The following is an 18,826-nucleotide window of genomic DNA, read 5'->3' as shown; positions in this document are numbered from 1 at the left end:
GCTTCGATGATGTTTTCAAAAGCGTCTAAATGAAGATATGGCCAACAAGCAAACTTCTTTGATCTCTAATTGCTCCTTCGCAAACAAAAAAAATTAGCTCCACTCGTAAGGCTGATTCAAGTGTGGCAACTGTTCGGTTTGAGGGAGAGGGTTAAAATAAGATGAGCACGTTATTCGACGCCAGGGTTTGTGTTCAAATGCAGAGGCCGTTTTAATGTGCTGTAACATATTCAGGATGACGAAGTCCTATAGACAAGTCGAGCACTTGGGTGAAGTCAAGCATCAGACAAAGATGTACTTTTGTCTTTCCCTGATAACAATTGTTTTCGTTGAGATCACCTTTATCCTGGGAAAGCCCCAGCGCCAAGTTATATCATTCGATTGGCCAAGCACTAATTGACGTCATAAACCACTCACGGATGAATGCTGATAGCGTGCAAGTAGTTCTGCAGATACTCGGCTCTTCGATCCCATAGACATGTAGACTAACAGTTAAATATCTTAACATGAGTCAACGTTTTGCTGAAACGCTACTTTGCAGGAAATGAAATAGACCTCGCTCACAGTGGAGTCTCTGCGGCTCAGTGGTAGAGCATCGGAGCGCGGAATCCGAAGGTTTGAGGTTCTATTTCTCATGGGGAATCAGAATTTTTCCTTAGTCCCACGCTCGTGGCAAGACGAAAAAACATATTTCCCTATTTCTTTACCGAGCTCAAAATTTACCATCTCTCTTATTTCTATCCACAAACATTACGCTATCGACATTGCTGATCCTAGCAGTATTCAAGATGCGTGTCATATGAACTTAGTAATAGACCTCGCTCACCGTGGAGTCTCTGTAGCTCAGTGGGAGAGAATCGAAGCGCGGAATCCGAAGGTCTGAGGTTCCATTCCTCATGGGGACTTAGAATTTTTCTTAGTCCCACGCTCGTGACAAGACGAAAGAACATCTTTCTCTAAAAAGTAGTTTGTAGTTTTAAGTAATTATTTAGTAATTATTTATTGAATTATATTGCGCAGTTATCGATGCAGAATTTTCAACTGCAATTTTAACTTACCAAGCAAACAATTCTGACTAGTGTCTGTCGGTGGTTTCATTTCACAATGTTTGATATATATATATATATATATATTTATCCCTCTTAAAAGTGGTTTTTCGTTACCATAGCAAAGCAAAAATCTAAAAATAGAGACAACTGGTGCCTCAAATGATTACTGAAAACTCAAAACAGGACTTGCTAGTACCTCCTAAATATAAGTGATCGAGTTATATATAGGTCCCCTTTAGTTACTATGGGTCGGTGTGATTGGCAACGAGTCTCACAAAGTTTTCTGAGCATACATATGAGAGAGGGTCACAATGGGGTTAACAGTCAACCGCCACATGGCCAAAATATTTACCGTCAACCGTAAAAAACGCAATATTTTTACCGTCAGCCGTCAAATCTGAGCAAGCCAATGTTAGCCATCAGATGTCTCAGATACCCCTAATTAAGGACGAAACGATTGTCAAGTTCTGCTGTTTGTAAATAAAAGTTTTAATAGATTACGAAAAGACATTTGTGTGGAAGTCCTTTAACTTCTGGTAGCGGGTAAAACTGGTTAGCGACAGAGTTGACTTCCGCGTGGAAATACTTCCGGTGTTGTGAAACGTTAGTCATTTATTTATAATAGGTGTTATAAATTAATAGTTCATTACGAACGGGTCATTTCGCAAGACCTCGCTGTCGCTGTTACAAATCACTGTATCGAGTGTTGTAAAGGCGATCATTAATATATATCGAACAGAGAAGGAATAACCGATCGAGAGATATAAAGCACGTATTTCGGTCACTAAAGACTGTACAAAATAAGGCATCGACAATTTTAAAAGACATCTGGCCGACTTTCTCGAACTCAGAGAGCAAGCAAGCATTGGATCATTGGACCTAAAACTCTTTACCAGCAGGTCAAGGCACACGGCAAGGCAGAAAACTTCAGCATTCTCACAAAGCGGCAACTTAACCTAAAGTTGCCTCAAATTTTGGCTGGTGAAAGCGACAAGGAGCTAAACGGTGAGTATACTTTTCATTCTCATTTAACAAATAATGTTCTAAATCACTGCAAGAAAACGCTTTAAATGACTCAAAGTGCGTCATACGCGAAAGAGTACTTCAAAAACGTCTGAGTTTATCCTTTTACAAAAACATTTTTATTACAACAGGAGTCATCATCACGGAAAACGCTCCTCATTTGTTTTAGTTAACATGGCGTTTGCTCGTTTGCTAAACTGCAAATAATACTTTGTTTATTTGTTTCCATGCGGAATACGTGGATAAACATTTACCTTTTCATCCATTTCTAATTTTGTCGCACACAGCCCTCGAGATGCTCGGAGCATTGTCAGCAGAAAACGAGATCGACTTTAAATGTGGTCTTTGCAACAAAAAATGCCGCGTACTGCAGGATCGCGCCGCTACAAGGAAATTAGCTTACTTTAAGTCGAGTAAGTGAACATTATTTATGTAAGAACGGTCTGAAAGGTTAACAAGATTATTGCCTGAGGTAAGGACAACACCTAGTAGCTTAAACTTACTTGGGTAGCTCGCCTCCAATAAATGGAATGGACGACACTATTTCAAGCCAATATAATAGAGACCCTACTAGAAGATTATTTTTAGTAATTCGTTTCTGGGCCTGGATATGGGTCGGAGTTACTATCCATCCTGTACGTTGGGTTTTGTATGTGCCTTAATTACGGTCTCTTACACCGCGCGACTTCCTACTACATGTCTGGTTTAAGACGGTCTTCCTTTGAGTAACAAGTGGCTTTGATTTGTTACAGTATAATACCATCGTTTTCATTAGTTTCAGTATGAGGGGCTATAAAGGTCATTACAATGTTTCTCCATCGTAATCAGATAAATGTCGCATTTCTGCAGGCCATTTCAATAGATGCGAGCAGAAAAAAAAAGACCAAAGCACTAGAATTTTCAACTTCTCGAACACTGGATATATACTTAAGGAAAGCCGGATCAAGCGTGAGCGAATCAGCAATAAGGGAGACGCAATAGTCCCAGACAAGTAAATGTTTGTTCCAAGCGACGTTTTTCCCATTGCACGTTTGTCCTTTAGCAGTACCTGTTTAATGGTCTACGACTCATGTAACTGAATCCTATTGGTTTTCCGTGTTGTAATGACGACACTTTCATCCTGATTAGCCAGATCGAGAGGGACTTGTTACTCTATATAATGATTGCTAATCAGATAGATGTCAAAGATGAAAACATTATTTCCTGGTGTGATATAAATAAATATTTGTTTTGAACTATTAAAATTAGAAACGTTTGAGTATCTGGCTATGTCGCCGGAGTTCCAATTCTATCTGTCTTCTCAATCGAATATACTTTTAAACGAACGTCTTTTTTAAAAAACGTCAAAGCATGTCTGTGAGAGGGCCTCAATAGTCGTGGAGCGACTGGAAAACTTTCTGCCATTGTCCATGACAAGTGTGGTTATTTTTGGGGTAGTGAAGAAGAAGTTATTCACGGGACAATAAACACTGGTTCCCTAACGGTATCCGACCACGTAGACTCTACTGATGGTGACTCCGCAGTCAGTGAAAGGACGCATTCGTAACTGGAAATAGGAAACTGAGTAAAATGTCTAAGAAGCAATGAAGATACTGGCACTGAGGATGACGTGGAAGATAATGAAAGTGACAACCTTATTTCTACTACCATATGAGCCGGATTTTAGTTTACAGAGGAACAAACTTTAGACTTAAACGGACAGAAGAGAAATCTCGTTTTGCTGCGGACACTGTAAGATTCATCGCACACTGGTAATCAAGAGCAGTTACATAAATTGCTGTCGTTAGAATGCGTTAGAAACAAGGACAGAATGGCTATTGGACCCATCGTGCGTTTAACCAGACCAGTGACGAAGTATCAGTATGTGCTGATGACGTGATATGACGTCCATGAAATCATTCAAAATCGTGCGATTATTTCTAAATCCATCGTTAGAAATTTGCAAAATTAAATAAACACTTTCAAAATGTCTCCAAAATTTCATGTAAATTTGTTCAAGCTCCTCAAAGACTGTACTAAAATAAAATATCCAGCAGCTGAAAATATCCAGCAGCTGCTTTAATTCAGAAAACTGCAAAACATTTCAACATTTCTAATCCCTTAAAGCGATAGTTGAGGATATCACTCCATCAATCTGATTTCTCTGCACCTTAAAGGTAACAGAATCTGTTCCGACGATTGCAAAGTTTTTAATTTGGGTTACTGAATAGACGCCTCTCAATGATTGTAGTCATGACGACGGTAACAAAAGGGGAAATAAAGGGCAAAGGGGACACATGACAAATTTCGGTACTTTATCACATGCGTGACGTGTGCTCAATGCTGAATTAGAAGATTGATAGTGAAGAAATGTAAAATGGTTTCCGTGTTTACATAGCCTGATGTAAACACTTGGGAGGTTGGGAGAACACTCGATAAGCTGGAAACCACTCCACTTCGCGTCGTGGTCTTCAGCGTTCAAGCTGGCAGGCGTACTTGTAGTACTTTCTCGGAATCATGAATATTTCATTATTTCAGCTGCCTACATGTTGTTACCGCCACGGTTGAGAAGGCCTATAATTTAGTCTCGTCTTTACTCTGACGAGAACATTGATGATTTTCTGTTCCAGTTTACTGCGTGGAAAATACCACTTAAATATGTCGAGGACCTACTTGCGTCGACGAGATTAAAGAAAGAGACGTTGGCTTGAATTCAAACTTGTTCACGATGAGTAGTAATGAGACACAATCTACAGAGCAGTGTTCATCGAACGAAACCATTGAAATGCTAGCGATGGAACTGGAACGAAGAAGATGTGAGGTTGGTAACAATGGAAACACACTGTATTCTGAGAATTCAATATCATTTTCTGACAAGGCCACAGAACCAAGAAATTTGAACCTAAGGATCGAAAAGAGGAGTCTGGTCATAGTCCAACAATCACTCGCCAAACAGCAGCAGCCTAACTAGGAGCACACCTTCTTTAAACGGGAAACAAAACGTGCCAACGGGGGTGAAGTACAATCACTCTGCTCTAAAGACAAAGGGTAGCCTTCTAGACCAACACAAGCGACCAGCGGAGTTGGTAGCCTGCCAGCTTCAAACTTTTGGGGATACACAACAACGTTCACAGACTGAGTGGCGCGATACTTTCATTGCCAGTGTTGACCCACTAATGCCTTTGATCGAAAAACATGGATATCTAAACGGACAAGAGTGCGAGAGAATCTTGAAAAAACTTGAGCTTCTGCAGGACGAAGGAAAGTTTGCTGAACATGAGCGCCTTGTTACCGCCTGTATTCGACGTTTTGCAGATGAGGAAAATCCGGACATGGAGTTGGCCTTGAAAATGGAGCGAGGAGTGGCCTCTTCTTACCGAAAAGAATTCAAAAACAGCAAACGTTGGTTTATCGCGGTTATAAAATCAGAAAAAACACAAAATTGTGATGTTATGAATCCTAGTATTTTAACGACAAGAGCCTATTTTTTACTTGTAGCTGACTACGGAAAAAAAGAGTCGGTGAAGTTATCCTCAATTTTATCTGTTCGCTTGCTTTCTTTTCACTACAATTTCAATAATGGTCGGTGATAATTTTTTCGACAAGGTACAAGTGGTCGTCTATAATGTTTGACAGCGAAATTACTTTTTCAATTTCAATCGTGCTTAGGGTCAAGCGAACAATGACAATAATATCATGCATATCCTATAAATATGAGCACTTTTCTATATATATTCAATCGTCAGCCATTATCCCACCCGACAATAGAAACAACCGAGAAGGCTTAAGTGTGGCTTTCTCCTATAGATATAACTTAGAATTAAACCCTCTAATTTAACTAATTCTTGGGATTCTCTCGACGAAAACCGTTGGCTCTCATAAACGGAACAGAATATCTTTATAGTGCTGTCGGGAAAAAACATAAACAACCTTCATCGCCGAAACAGAGTATTCGACGTCTTTTCAGAACTATCTCTTTCTTGGTAACCCGCATCTACCTTACATAACATTGGATATTGAAGGATCTCTTCGATGGAAGTTGCTTTTTCGACCACAATTCCAGGAAACCCTCGCCTGCAAACAGATCAAAACAGTCTTTATGAATTTTGAAATAGGAACTCGCAAGCCCTTGTTAAATTACACCCGAAGGAAATAGCTACGAAATCAGCGAAGCATTTCGGACATATCAACGTCGACAACAAACCACGAAGCAAAACAGTAATGGCATCTAAATCTAACACCGCTAAAGATCGCTCTAAAGAACTCACTAACCATGGACAGCCATCATTTCACGAAGGGAAAGACTTGTCATCAAAATTAACACAAAATACTTTGATCGCAACAGTCGCAAACTGCCGCATGATTTTAGTTGGCCAGTCAAACAAAGAGCGAGTAAGACGTAATCACTGCTGTGACCAACGCAGGCTTCAGTGCGAAAATGATCCAAAAGAACCCGACTCTAATGATTGTAATGAGCAAAAAAAGAGAGTGACAGAAAAAGTCGAATGTCAACAACAGGTTTTCAACAAAGGCGAGGTTAGATCAGACAGCGGTCCAAAGGGAGCAAATTACATCCTCAACCAGACAGCAAAAGGACTGGTAGACTACCTAGATCAGCCTTTGAGTGCAACACAAAATAGTAAACAAGCTGACTCAGGTGAAATTATTATTAAAAGTGTTGAACTACCGATGGCCCCAATCAAGGTACAAGGAGATCTCAGTGGAAAGCATGGCCTGTGCGAGCGGCTCCTGGAAAAGCTCGAGATTTATCAAGATAACGGACACTTCGATGAACACGACAGCCTCATCACAGGGACAATGCATTTTTATGAAGGAGAAAAAAATGCGGACATGCTGTTGGTCTTGGAGATAGAGCAAGCAGCTCCTCTCTCTTACAAAGGTCAATGGAAACTAGCCGAGGAAAAGCTTATTTCGGTCACAAAATCTGACCTAAAGAGTCGAGCTCCAGATATTATAACGGCAAGAGCCTACTACTTACTCGCGGCTCACATGAGAAGAAATAAAGAGTACAGAAATTCAAACTTTCCCCTGCTCTTGGAATATCTTCAAAGCAGCGAATGTCTACTGCAAAATTATGGCTCACCAGAGGACTTATCTGAGCTCTACCAAACCTACGGTGCTCTCTGGCTGGATCGTATGAGCCAAATAACAAATGCCGAGAGAAACGCACGTGCACGAAACGCCGCTCGAGAAAAATCAAAATATTATTTTACGAAAACTATCTATTTCAGCCAACAAGATCATCGCCGGCGAGTTAGGATTAAAAGGCAAATGTATGCCCACCTCAAGCTTGCCACAATACTCCTAGATAGCTCTTCAACCTTCACACTGGCTCAATAAAAACCAATTCCACCCAGTGACATTGAAAAAACCGAAGAACACCTTCAAATCATCCAGTTCAAACTCGGTGGCAGTGTACCTGGGGCAACATTGATGCTACTCTTTAAAACCCAATCGGATCAACTTAATCGTCAGAGACGATTCCGTCTGGCCAAAGAAAGAGCCGAGGATGCCTATCAGCTTGCATGCCTCCATCAATTCAACACAGAATTGGAAACCCTCTGTGAAAGAATCGACTTCCTTAACAACAAACTCCAAACACCCCACCACATTGTTATCGAAGGACATGATCATTCCAGCAGCGACACCGGCTACAATAACAGCGGAAGTGACTCACAATAGACATGAAAAATTATAAATTGAAATCTGCAAATTTCATCTGTAGAACATTGTTGATTTGTAACAACAAATCCCTTTTCGGATACAAGATAAATATTGTTTAAAAGGCTCAAATACCAAATAAAAGGCTCGAATATTATAACTCTGAAGCTTTTTTTTCGCAGGATTTCATCGATGATAAATTCATTTGTCGGCTACAACTCCTAGATCCTTTCGCCCGCACTCGAATAAGGACAACCTTACAGATTCTCTAGAGCTTTATCCAAATCATACCCGACAGAAGCAGCCAAAACAAGAGCATAAGCGTGAAATCAGAGAGGCAGAACCGTCAAAATAACATCGTCGACGAAGCACGAAACAAGGACGAATGGCATCTACCCTTGCTGAAGATCTCTCTAAAGGAAGCACACACCATGGACAGACATCTTACGATGGGAAAGGCTTGTCATCAAAGTTTCCTCCTGATGCACCGATTACCGCTCGAGCAAAATTTGAGACGGTCGCAAACACTTTGAACGTATCACTCGCAAACTGTGGCGTCATTCTAGTGGGCCATCCAAAAACAGAGCAATTAAGCAGAAATCGAGACTGCGAAAAAGAAAGGGGTTCAGAACGAATATGGTTCAAAAGAAGCCGACTCGAATGATCGAAATGAACGACAAAAGAGAGTGATAGAAAAAGTCGAATGCCAACGACTTTTCAGCGAAGGCGAAGTTCGATCCGACAAAGATCAGAAGGAAGAATATTGCACCCTGAACAAATACCAGACAGCAAGAGGAGTCGTGGACTGCCAACTTGCGCCGTTAAGCGAAACAAAAGAAATAGAACACTCAGACTCGAATGGAACGAGTTGTGCTCGTGTCGAACTACCGATGGCCTCAATTAAGGTAAAAGGCGATTTTAGCGGAAAGCATCGCGAGGGCGAGCAACTCCTGAAAGCGCTCGAGCTTTGTCAAGATAACGGAATGTTTGTCCAACACAAGCGCCTTGCAATGGAGAAAATTCACTATGAAGATAGAAAAAATGCTGACATGGTTCTAGTCTTAAAGATAGAACAAGCAGTGGCCCCCTCGTACGCTCACATCAAACTTGCAACGATTCTCCTTGATTGTTGTTCAACTACCGCACGCATTCAACAGAAAACCATTCCACCCAGTGACATCAAACAAGCTGAAGATCACCTGGATATTGTTCAGTTCAAACTTGGTGACTTTATCCCCAAGGGTACATGGATACAGCTCTTAAAAACTCGATCAGATCAGTTTTATCGTCAGGGATCATACAACCTAGCCAAAGAAACTGTCGAAGAGGCTTTCAGGCTTGCTTCCACCCATAAATTTGACACTGAATTAAACACCCTACAGGAGATGATTGAATTGTTTGCGATGAAACTTCAGTCTCACTTAGCTTTCACTGAAGAACTCGAGGTTTCAAGCAGCGAAGCCGCCTACAGTGCCAGTGGGTCAAATTAAGGATAGAGATAAACAGTGCAAAAATTTAGACAATAAAATTTAACGAAACACAAGAAGTCTGCGCCAAAAAACCCTCAATATTAAATATTATTTAGGTACAGATTTATAAAATATTATAAAACCTCGGCTCCGATCTGATTGACTCGTTTTTAATACTGATAATTCAATAACAACTGGTTATTTTACGCCCAGGTATGGGTTCAGATAATATTTACTCTGACGTCATGCAGTTTCCTTTAAAGATAAACGAATTTGCATGACACATTTGTATTTAATTAAGGATGAAACTTCGGTGGATTAGGTATTTCAACCAGATTACCATTATCCAGGTGTCCCTGCGGATTATTATTTAACCAAACAGATGAGAATATTAAGGTAGCTGGAAATCCTTTTAAGCTTTGGCTCATTTAACACTCGAAAAGCGACCGGTAGTCATTTTGGTGTTATCAACTCTAGTTAGTGTAAATTAAAAAACAGATCAATCAGATTATCCCTTTACTCCAAAATGAAAGCGGTACGTTTGTGAAGGAAAACTGTAAATACATGCAGTCGTTTAAAAAAGCGCGTAACTTTCTTGTAACCTTAAATTGAAGCAATTTCTAATTGGAAACCGGGTCAGTTCTTGGACCGACCTGCGCTTTTCTTAAACTTCGATCAATGATGAATAACAACTGTCAAAAACACTTCAATGTGTTATCCGTATTCGACATTCAAATCAGGGAACCGGAAGTATAAAGTACAAAGTACAAAGCCAAGATCTTTTAAGGGACTTTCCCTACGTCTTTGGTTTCGAGGCTCAGCTTCCACGCAAATATTAGTTCAACATTATTAGTCTGGAGTCTGGTTTAACCCAGACGCATATTGTAACTGAATCAAATAAGTTCAAGCCATACATACAAGGAAAAAGTCAAAGAGGTTTTACCTCGATATTGACGCCAACAACGCCAACAACGTACTAGGAAGTTCTGACAGGAATGAATTGTACGCATAACCCCGCTGATGATTTTTCAAAACAGCTCACAGAACGTGGACGGCCATCATGTCACGATGTTGAGGGCTCGTTATTCAGTTTTCCTCCAAAAGATTCAGCCTCCTTCATCGCTCAAGCTAAAGTTGACATCGACCGAAATACTATGAACTTAACACTCGCAAAATGCAGCGTCGTTGTAGTTGGCCAGTCGAACACAGAACAAGTAAGCCGTAGCTTTTGCTGCAACGACGGCGGGCTTCAATGTGATAGCAGCCCGAAGGAAGGCAACTGTGGCGAGACACAAAGGGGTAAAACTGAGAGCCCAGTACAAGCGTTCGATGACTTACAAGGCTGCAAAGTTCTAACCTCAGTTCACGACATCGAGCCGCAGTTGCCAATTATAAAAAGAACAGGGTATCTCAAAGGAGAACAATGCGAGAAAATCATGGAGTACCTTGTAGGTTTACAAGACAATGGACGGTTTGAGGAACACGATCGTTTGGTTACTCCATTCATGATACATTTTAAGCGGGAAGGCAACACTGACATGCAAATGGCAATGATGATAGAACGCGCAGTGGCTTTTTCTTACCAGAAAAAATTCTTAAAGAAAAGCAAGCAGCTGTTCTCTTTGGCGATAAAACTTGGCTCTACCTCCAAGCTTCGCAATCCAAATGTTTTATTAGCGCGAGCCTACTATGGGTTCGTGCAGGCCTGTAGATATAAAAATAGCAAAAAACTTCCGCTTCTCCTCGAGTGTCTCGAAAGAGGCGAATCCTTGCTGCAAAACCACGAGTCTCCGGAGGATTTGGCTGAGATTTATTACAACTATGGTTCAGTTTATTTGATGCATATGAGTACGATTCCGGATGACGAGAGAAATGCGGAAGCACGAAACAAATACAAGAGGATGGTAAAAAAATACTTCGAAAACACAATTGAAGCGGGCAAGAAGGATCCCAGAGAGAGAGTGCGAGTTAAGAAGCAAATATATGGGCACCTTCGAGTAGCAACTCTTTTACTCGATTGTACATCAACTGTGGAACGAAAACGAATAAAAGTCATTCCCCCGCAAGATATTGCAGATGCAGTAAAACATCTCGATATTTTGGAGCACCAACTAGCTGATGTTATTCCTCGAGGAACGCGAGTGCAGATTTTGAAAACCCGCTCTGATCAGTATTATCGACAGGGAAGTGCAATGTACCCACTAGCCAAGAAAACCGCCGAAGAGGCATTGGAAATTGCTCAGCATCATGAGTTCACCACTGAGCTGTCTTCGCTTGAAGAGCGTATCGATTTCCTTGACCAGCTGTGTCACGATATTCCACACAGAGAAAATGTAAAGTCTCCTTTTAGCAACGAGTCTGAAGCCTCCAGCAATGATGGCAGCGGTGAAACAAGCGCCAGTGAAACGGAACAGAAATGTTCAAGTAGAAAAGACTAACCTTATGTCAAGGCGAAAGGTGGTTTCTGGATTTATTATTCTTTTAAATTTGTCATGAAAGCTCTAATTCAGTCGTAGAAGAGTTATAAGAAATGTGCCTCTTATCTCATTTAATACATTGCCAAACTTTTTCTTTATCTCTCTCGACGGATCCATGAACTTTAATTTCTGAGAAATGACGCCATAGCTTTTCTTCTAAACACCAGTTATTCAGAAATGTGTAATTTGCAAACGGGAAGAACTATGTTATTGTTTTATGACTTAAGATGTGACACAATTGATCTACTTAACTAAAAAAAAGTGAATATCACGCGCTTTGCACATGATTAACTTTCACAATTTGAAAAGCGTAGGTTAGAATGCTTGTATAAAGTTATTTAAATATTTTGCTGGCTGAAAGGTTTTCTCCACAGAAGAGAATCTAACACTTATGTATGTAGAAGTTCTTTAAATAAATGTCTAGTACTCTGTCTCCAGACTGAGTTTTCAATGCGGCCTAGCGAACCAAAAAAGGTTGAAAAGATACAAACAACGTCATTGATGATTACTTTTCAAATAAATTGCCTTTACCGGTCTAAAATGAAAATAAATATTCACCAAGCTCGCCTCGACGAGATATGAAGTAACTCCACTCAGAATTCTAAGAGGAACTGAGATGTTGACAAAGAAAAAGGATTTTTATCCATATTTGAAAACCGCAGAGGATAGAAACAAAGTGTGGTAGATAACAAGATCATATGAGAATTTGCTTGAGTAAGCAAATAAATTACTTAAAATAGACTCTTTGTTTTACAAGCAAGAGGGTGGAAGGTGAGTTATAAACACGATCACATGAAAATTTGCTTCGGTAAGCAAATACATTACTTAAAATAGACCCTTTCTTTTACAAGCAAGAGAGTGGAATGTTTGTTTCTTTTCATTCCTTTGGTGTTTGTCTACCTTTACAAACGATCATTTCAAAGGTAAACTTAGCTCAGCGATTTTCTGTGGTACTAAAATTACTTTAAAATAACATCACGTAACTGCGTTGATAATTTGACTAGAATTCAGACTTCGGGGACTTTCCCTTCAACTATATCAAAATGCAAATGACTCGTGTTGATGCTGCGTAAAAGTGAAATATGACTCGCCGAGAAAGTTCAGAGTTTTCGAGATTTCACCGAGTATTACTTTACTTCAAGGCTTAACAAAACACCAAAATCGGCTTTGAAGCCTACGGTACGCCTAGAGGTACGATCACAGTTTTCTTTTTTTTTAATTTGTTTTTTTACATACGATCACTGTGTCGTCTTGTACATTTGCTAAGCAAACATTTGTCTGCGCAGACGTTTCCGAACGTGCGAACTCAGTTTAGAAAAGGTTTTCTTTGTAAAGGAGAATGAAAGGTACGGTTCAAAAGATGGCATATCGATAGAGGTTCGCTTTGTCACATCACTCTTTATAAAGCAATGCTTTGAGATCTGAGCTGTGAAAGAGTCGCAAGAGAATGACCGTCCTTATTGTGACAGAGGTATTTAAACCTCTTTATCAAGTATTAAAAAAGAAGAAAAAGTGGATTTGATGCCCCGTTCGATTTGGTGCATTTCCATCTTTTAAAAGACCTACTTGTGCCTTTGAAGTTAGCTTTTTTCGTGACAAAAATCTGCTTGAAAATATCGGGACGTTTTTTCTTTTAAATCTGTATCGAGAGCATAGAGCGAGCTATGCTCCGCTAATATTCATGCGCCTCGCATTTCTTTTGACACATTTAGATTTCGAAATATTTCAGAGCTCGTTGGCCAAAATTATACGATTCATTAAACATTCGCGGTTTCCCTTGCTCTAAAGACGATTGTGATCGGCTGATTAGTAATCATGTGGCCATGTGTACCGAGGAGGTAAATTTATTGAATGGGATCAATGTCTACGTTTTGCAAGTGACCAGACCGTGGCTGAGGCTGGTGGTGTGTTTATTATCGTCTCCTACTTTTAAAAAAAAAGCAGCGAATAGCTACTTCAACGGAAAACTGCTCTTCCACATAACCGTAAACCTCATTTTCTTGACTTCCAGCTGCAAAAAGTGAGAAATAGAGAATAATACATGGGCGCGCGTAGATATGGAATTTCTCTACGAGTGTTTAACACGATAGCTCACGAGTGAGCGCAGCGAATGACTGAGATGTCGAGTTGAACACGAGAAGAGAAATTCCATTTCTACAAGCAACCATGTATTATTTTGTTTGTCATATTAACACAATAGCCCTTTATTGGGAAGAAAAGCCGACTCCATTAATAAATGAAAATAAATGAATCGACAATCCTCGAATATTAATCGTGTAGTGCGTTGGCGCACTATACGATTAATTACACTGACGCAGATGGAAAAATGCGTTGAATCATGATTACAAAAACAACAATGGTCGTAATTTTCAATTTACAAAATTCTCATTAATTGAGTTTGTCCTTACCGATAGAAGAAGTCTCAGACGAGAGAAATGCTAACACCAAAGCCGCTCAATACGCAACTTTCGGTTTTTCTTTTAGTATATTGGTTTTCTTCCCTTTCTAGGAAAGTTTGAACCTCATTGTCTGCCAGCGATACGTATTTTTTAGTGTTTTAGCCGCCATAATTCGAGAAAAACTCCGACAAACAACTTGTATTGAGAATCGTGAAGGCTTTGCCGTTCATTCATCAACCTGACCGAATGGCGCCAAAGACGAGAGACGTGTAAGCAGCTGATTGGCTATATCAACACACGTGAAAAAATACGATATTTTTTCACGTGTTTTGTTACGGCTTTTCTCAGGGCCGGAAATCCTTATATAACACCGCAGTTTATGTGATAATACAATATAACAGACGTTACCTGTTGTTCTATAAATACAGAAAAGGACTAACACGTCACTTGATATGAGCCAATCAAAAAAACACTCGCACTTTTTCCCTTCCTTGGACGCATCGAACAGCATTTGCTTCTGATCCGACGCATCAACAAAACAGGATTTAATCTAGAAAGGTCTTTAAGGAGTCTGTTAGATAATAAACCCTTCTGTATCTACTAATTATTCATCTTTCTTTGGATTTCTCGAGTTTTGCTTTTGAGATGTTAAAAAAAATCTTCTTTTGGTGGGAATCGGGATGTCTCAAGACTTTTTCTTTCGATTTTATTAAGGTTTTGGTGCTTCCATAGGCACCACGCCGAACATTTTAGCTAGAACCCCAGCCGCGCGTGACGTGAGCTAATCCCAAATGAGATGACGATAGAGGTTTTATATAGTTTAGTCCCAGTAATCCGGGAAAACCTCCCTGAACCAGTCTCATGAATACATCATACTGAAATGAGTTTTCTGTCAAAGGATTAGCAATACTACGGTGGCAGAGGGTGATGTATTGGTGTAAAAGAAATGCTCACTTGTTTAGAGAGGAGACTGGTAACTTGCTGATGCAGAGGGTTGGATAGCGAACGGCTCACGACAGATGGCGGATATTGAAAATTCCTCTATCTCTTCGTTTAAACAGTTTGCCTTTTCAAAAGGTTAAGAAAAAATACGATGTTAGCGGAATGGTGGGGATAGCAGTATTTCTGAAAATTATCCTAAAGTTGTCTTTAGGTTGATTAATTGGTGATGACCTCGAACATTGGAATGAAGATATGTAATGATACATACTGTATAACTGCTCTGAGTGGAGTGCATTTTGGGTAATAACATGATTTCGACCGCAATTTGGGGTAAATAAGCACGAGTAAATTTTTCGAAGACAACAAAATTGTACGAGCTCGTAGGGCAATTGCAATTTTTAGTCTTTGAAAAACTTACAAGTGCTAAGTGCTTTACACCAAATTGCAAGAGATATCGTGTTATAACTTTTTAGCGATGTGCACGAGAAAACAGCAGGGAAAGTCAAGCCAAACGAATTCAAATTTTGAAAGCGTGAGCACTTGTGTTACATGAGAATGCACTCGTTTTCAGCCTATAAGAAGCGCGTAATTTTTTCATGTACATCATTAGGTATGATCTCACACGCGTGATTTCATACCACTTTACGTTCACCCTAAATTAGCATACCGATCGTTCGCCTGAATCGGACCTTTGTAGTTAAATAGGGTTTTCTGATCCGGCAGAAATAGAACTTAACGATTACTAAAAGCTCAGTTGAAGCCAAACCAACTGAGTTGACTAGCGAAACAACAGCTGACGAACAAAAATGTTATCACTTAATTGAATGTACTGCCAGAGTACGGAAGAATGGAGCGAACTTCCGCTTAATCGGAAAACCTAAATTTAACTTAAGCGCTTGTTAACCAAATTGACAAGAGTCACGGCAGAAACCCCAATTAAACATGCTGACTTTTTGCTAAAAAACTGCAACTTTTCTTTTGAATACAAATTTAAACGCGTGTGAACTAAATTGACAGGAGCCACGACGTCACGGCTCAGTTGCCTTCAATCGAAAGCTGCTTAAAAAACAAACGAACAAAAAACTGCCAGCGAGGGAAATTTTAATTACAACAAGCAGCGTTGAACAACTAAACCTCGGCAATGATTTCTACTTTCTTGGCATTTTATGGCATTTTATTTATTTGGACACAGACTGTTTTTTATACATATTTTTTACAAATATGTAATTGGCTATTAAAAATACAGTTTTCAAAGTAGAGTATATAACACAATGTAACCTAGAATAGAAAAAGAGCAAAGCGCTAATGTATTCAAATAAACAATCTTCCATCCATACACTGGCATTTACTTTCCCTTGATGTAGTCAGTTCATCGTATAGAAACCCGGCTCGGGAACTCGTTTCTATTCCAGTACTTTTCAATTGCATGTGATTAATTCGCTACGGAAACTTCCGTGAATATGGTTAACACAATCTCATATCAAGTCAAGAAAGAAAACAAATGATGATAAACAGCTTGAATGTTTGAAGGCGGTGAAGGCAAAAAAAAAATTATTTTCGAGTAGAATGAAACGTAGGGGAAATTTGTCTTACTTTGTCACCCAAAGCGCTCTTCATGTATTTGCGGCTGTCGCCGTCTCGCTTGTGATCTGCTGTATGTTGAATTATTACATGTACTAAGTTGTATTGCACCTCTCTCAGCTTGAGGAAAATAAACTGTAGGGTCCCTCTGTACTGGTAAGCTTCTCTGATTATCTCTGGCGTACAACCCGCGTACTCTTTCATTCCATGAGGGTCGAATGTTTTGTACCACGGTGTAGATCTTGATCATACAGCAGAAAACAACCACCAATAAAATGAAGCAAGCCGAACTGATAGTCTCAGCAATCATGACTTGGTAAGGCCCTCGGCGTCGTCTATGTTTTTAAAAGTGTCTTGATGAAGATGTGGCCAACAAGCAAGCCTCTTTGGTCTATAATTTTTCCTCCGCAAATGAAAAACACTGCGCTCCACTCGCAAGGCCGATTCAAGTGTGGCAACTGATCGGTTTGAGGGAGAGGTTTGAATTAGGATGAGCACGTCATTCGACGCTAAGGTTCCTGTCCATAGGCAGAGGCAGATTCAAATGTGGCATTAAATATCATAGCGTTGTATTCAATTCGAGTGGGTTGATGTTGTTAAGCGTCAGACATGTAAATAATTCGCTATTAATTACCTTATCCTGGGAAAACCTCAATTAGGCAGTTTCATTAAAGAGCTTGTTTCGAATTCATTAACATATTATACTCAATACTGCAAATGCCTCGTTAGGAATGCTTAATCATTGTGGAGTACGTTCCATAGTAGTTAGTTGAGGGGACGCTACTAACTATGGTACCATTAGTGATATTAAAACATATATACATTTCGGTCTCTTTTGAAGTCACGCCATCGGCCGGAAATGGCGTGTGTGGAGCTCCACAAACGCCATTTCCGATTTTCCACCTCGAGGTGGGACTGTTTTCACAAACAGATTAGGAAAGCAAACCGCAAAATTGCGTATTCTAACATTTTATTGCTCACCGGAATAACGCGCTTTTTATTTTGTTCCATAGTGACCCTGGAACAGAAGTCTGACACATATATTCTAAAAATAGAAAAAAACAACTGACTGTCATCCTTCATGTGCCAACAAGCTCGCAATTTTTGCTCCGCAATAGAAACATTGATCAAATAAAAGATTCAGAAAGGCCTAGTAAATGTGTTTCAGATAATCAACCCTTTTATCTTTGCGAATTTCTCGAGTTTTCCTATTTGAATTTAAAGAAATCTTCTCTCGAAGGAAATCGGAATAGTAGTAACTCTTGAGATTTCTGAAAATTAGCTAAATTTTAAGTTGCTTAAGGTTAATATTTTGGCCATGACCTTAAGAAACAAAAACAAATTACAACAAGTAGCACTAACTAAATAAAGCCTCGGCAATAAGTTATTACTTTCTTGGCATTTTATTTATTTTGACACAGACTTTTTTTATTACAAATAAGATGATTGGCTATTAAAATTTTCAGCTTTCAAAGTAGAGTATATGACCACAATGTAACCTAGAATTGAAAAAGAACAAAACGCTATTGCATTTAAAAAAAAGTTCCTATTGTCCATCCATACAATGGCATTCGCTTTCCCTCGGTGTAGTCAGCTCATCGTAAGAACCCGATTAATATGTAAAAAGCTTTTAAAAAGAAATGAATGTTTAGTTAGCAGTGGAAAGCATTGGAGGCACGCTGTACCTGACTCCTCAAATTTTGAATACCTTTGCTTTTCACTTCTGAACATTTCACGCGTGACTTGCATCCGAAAATATTGTGTAATCGTCAGTAGGAATAGTGAGTTAAAAATCATCTGTTTTCCTCGCTGCCTCTCGGCTCGGTAAATGTTCACCACTTACCACCTCAACTTTGGTGAATAGTTGTTAAATAGCCAACAATTTATGAAAAAAGCTTGACTCGGTAACTCGCTACTAGTGCAGTGCTCTTCAATTGCCTGTGATGAATTCGAGACGGAAACTTCCGTGAAAATGGTGAACACAATATCACATCAAGTCAACAAAGACAACAAATGATAATGTAGAGCTTGAATGATTGAAGGCGGTGAAGACGAAAAGAAATAATAATAATTTTGAGTTGTACTGAAACATGCGGGACATTTTTCGTAGTTTGTCACCCAAAACGCTCGTCGTGCATTTGCGGCTGTCGCCGTCTCGCTTGTGATCCACTCTATGTTGTATTATTACATGTACCATGTTATCCTGCACTTCTCTCAGCTTGAGG

General features: G+C 39.6%; 1 protein-coding gene and 2 pseudogenes across 2 annotated transcripts; all 3 read left to right on the top strand.

Annotated features, from left to right (window-relative positions):
- Positions 1-4,779: 4,779 nt before the first annotated feature.
- Positions 4,780-5,893, top strand: LOC149042160 (uncharacterized; annotated as a pseudogene). Its single transcript, XR_016188427.1, has one exon. The product of XR_016188427.1 is annotated as an uncharacterized LOC149042160 (transcript).
- Positions 5,894-8,047: 2,154 nt separating this feature from the next.
- On the top strand, positions 8,048-9,354 carry LOC149042159 (uncharacterized; annotated as a pseudogene).
- A 66-nt stretch (positions 9,355-9,420) lies between these two features.
- On the top strand, positions 9,421-12,110 carry LOC149042158 (uncharacterized). The gene has a single exon (XM_089212205.1). It carries the CDS (start codon positions 10,198-10,200, stop codon positions 11,638-11,640), a length of 1,443 nt encoding a protein of 480 aa, XP_089068331.1. The 5' UTR covers positions 9,421-10,197; the 3' UTR covers positions 11,641-12,110.
- The last annotated feature ends 6,716 nt before the right edge of the window (positions 12,111-18,826 follow it).

This window comes from Pocillopora damicornis, chromosome 7 (genome assembly GCF_964200805.1).
Source record: "Pocillopora damicornis chromosome 7, jaPocDami1.2, whole genome shotgun sequence".
Lineage (NCBI taxonomy): Eukaryota > Metazoa > Cnidaria > Anthozoa > Scleractinia > Pocilloporidae > Pocillopora > Pocillopora damicornis.
This window is presented reverse-complemented; position numbering and strand designations above follow the sequence as displayed.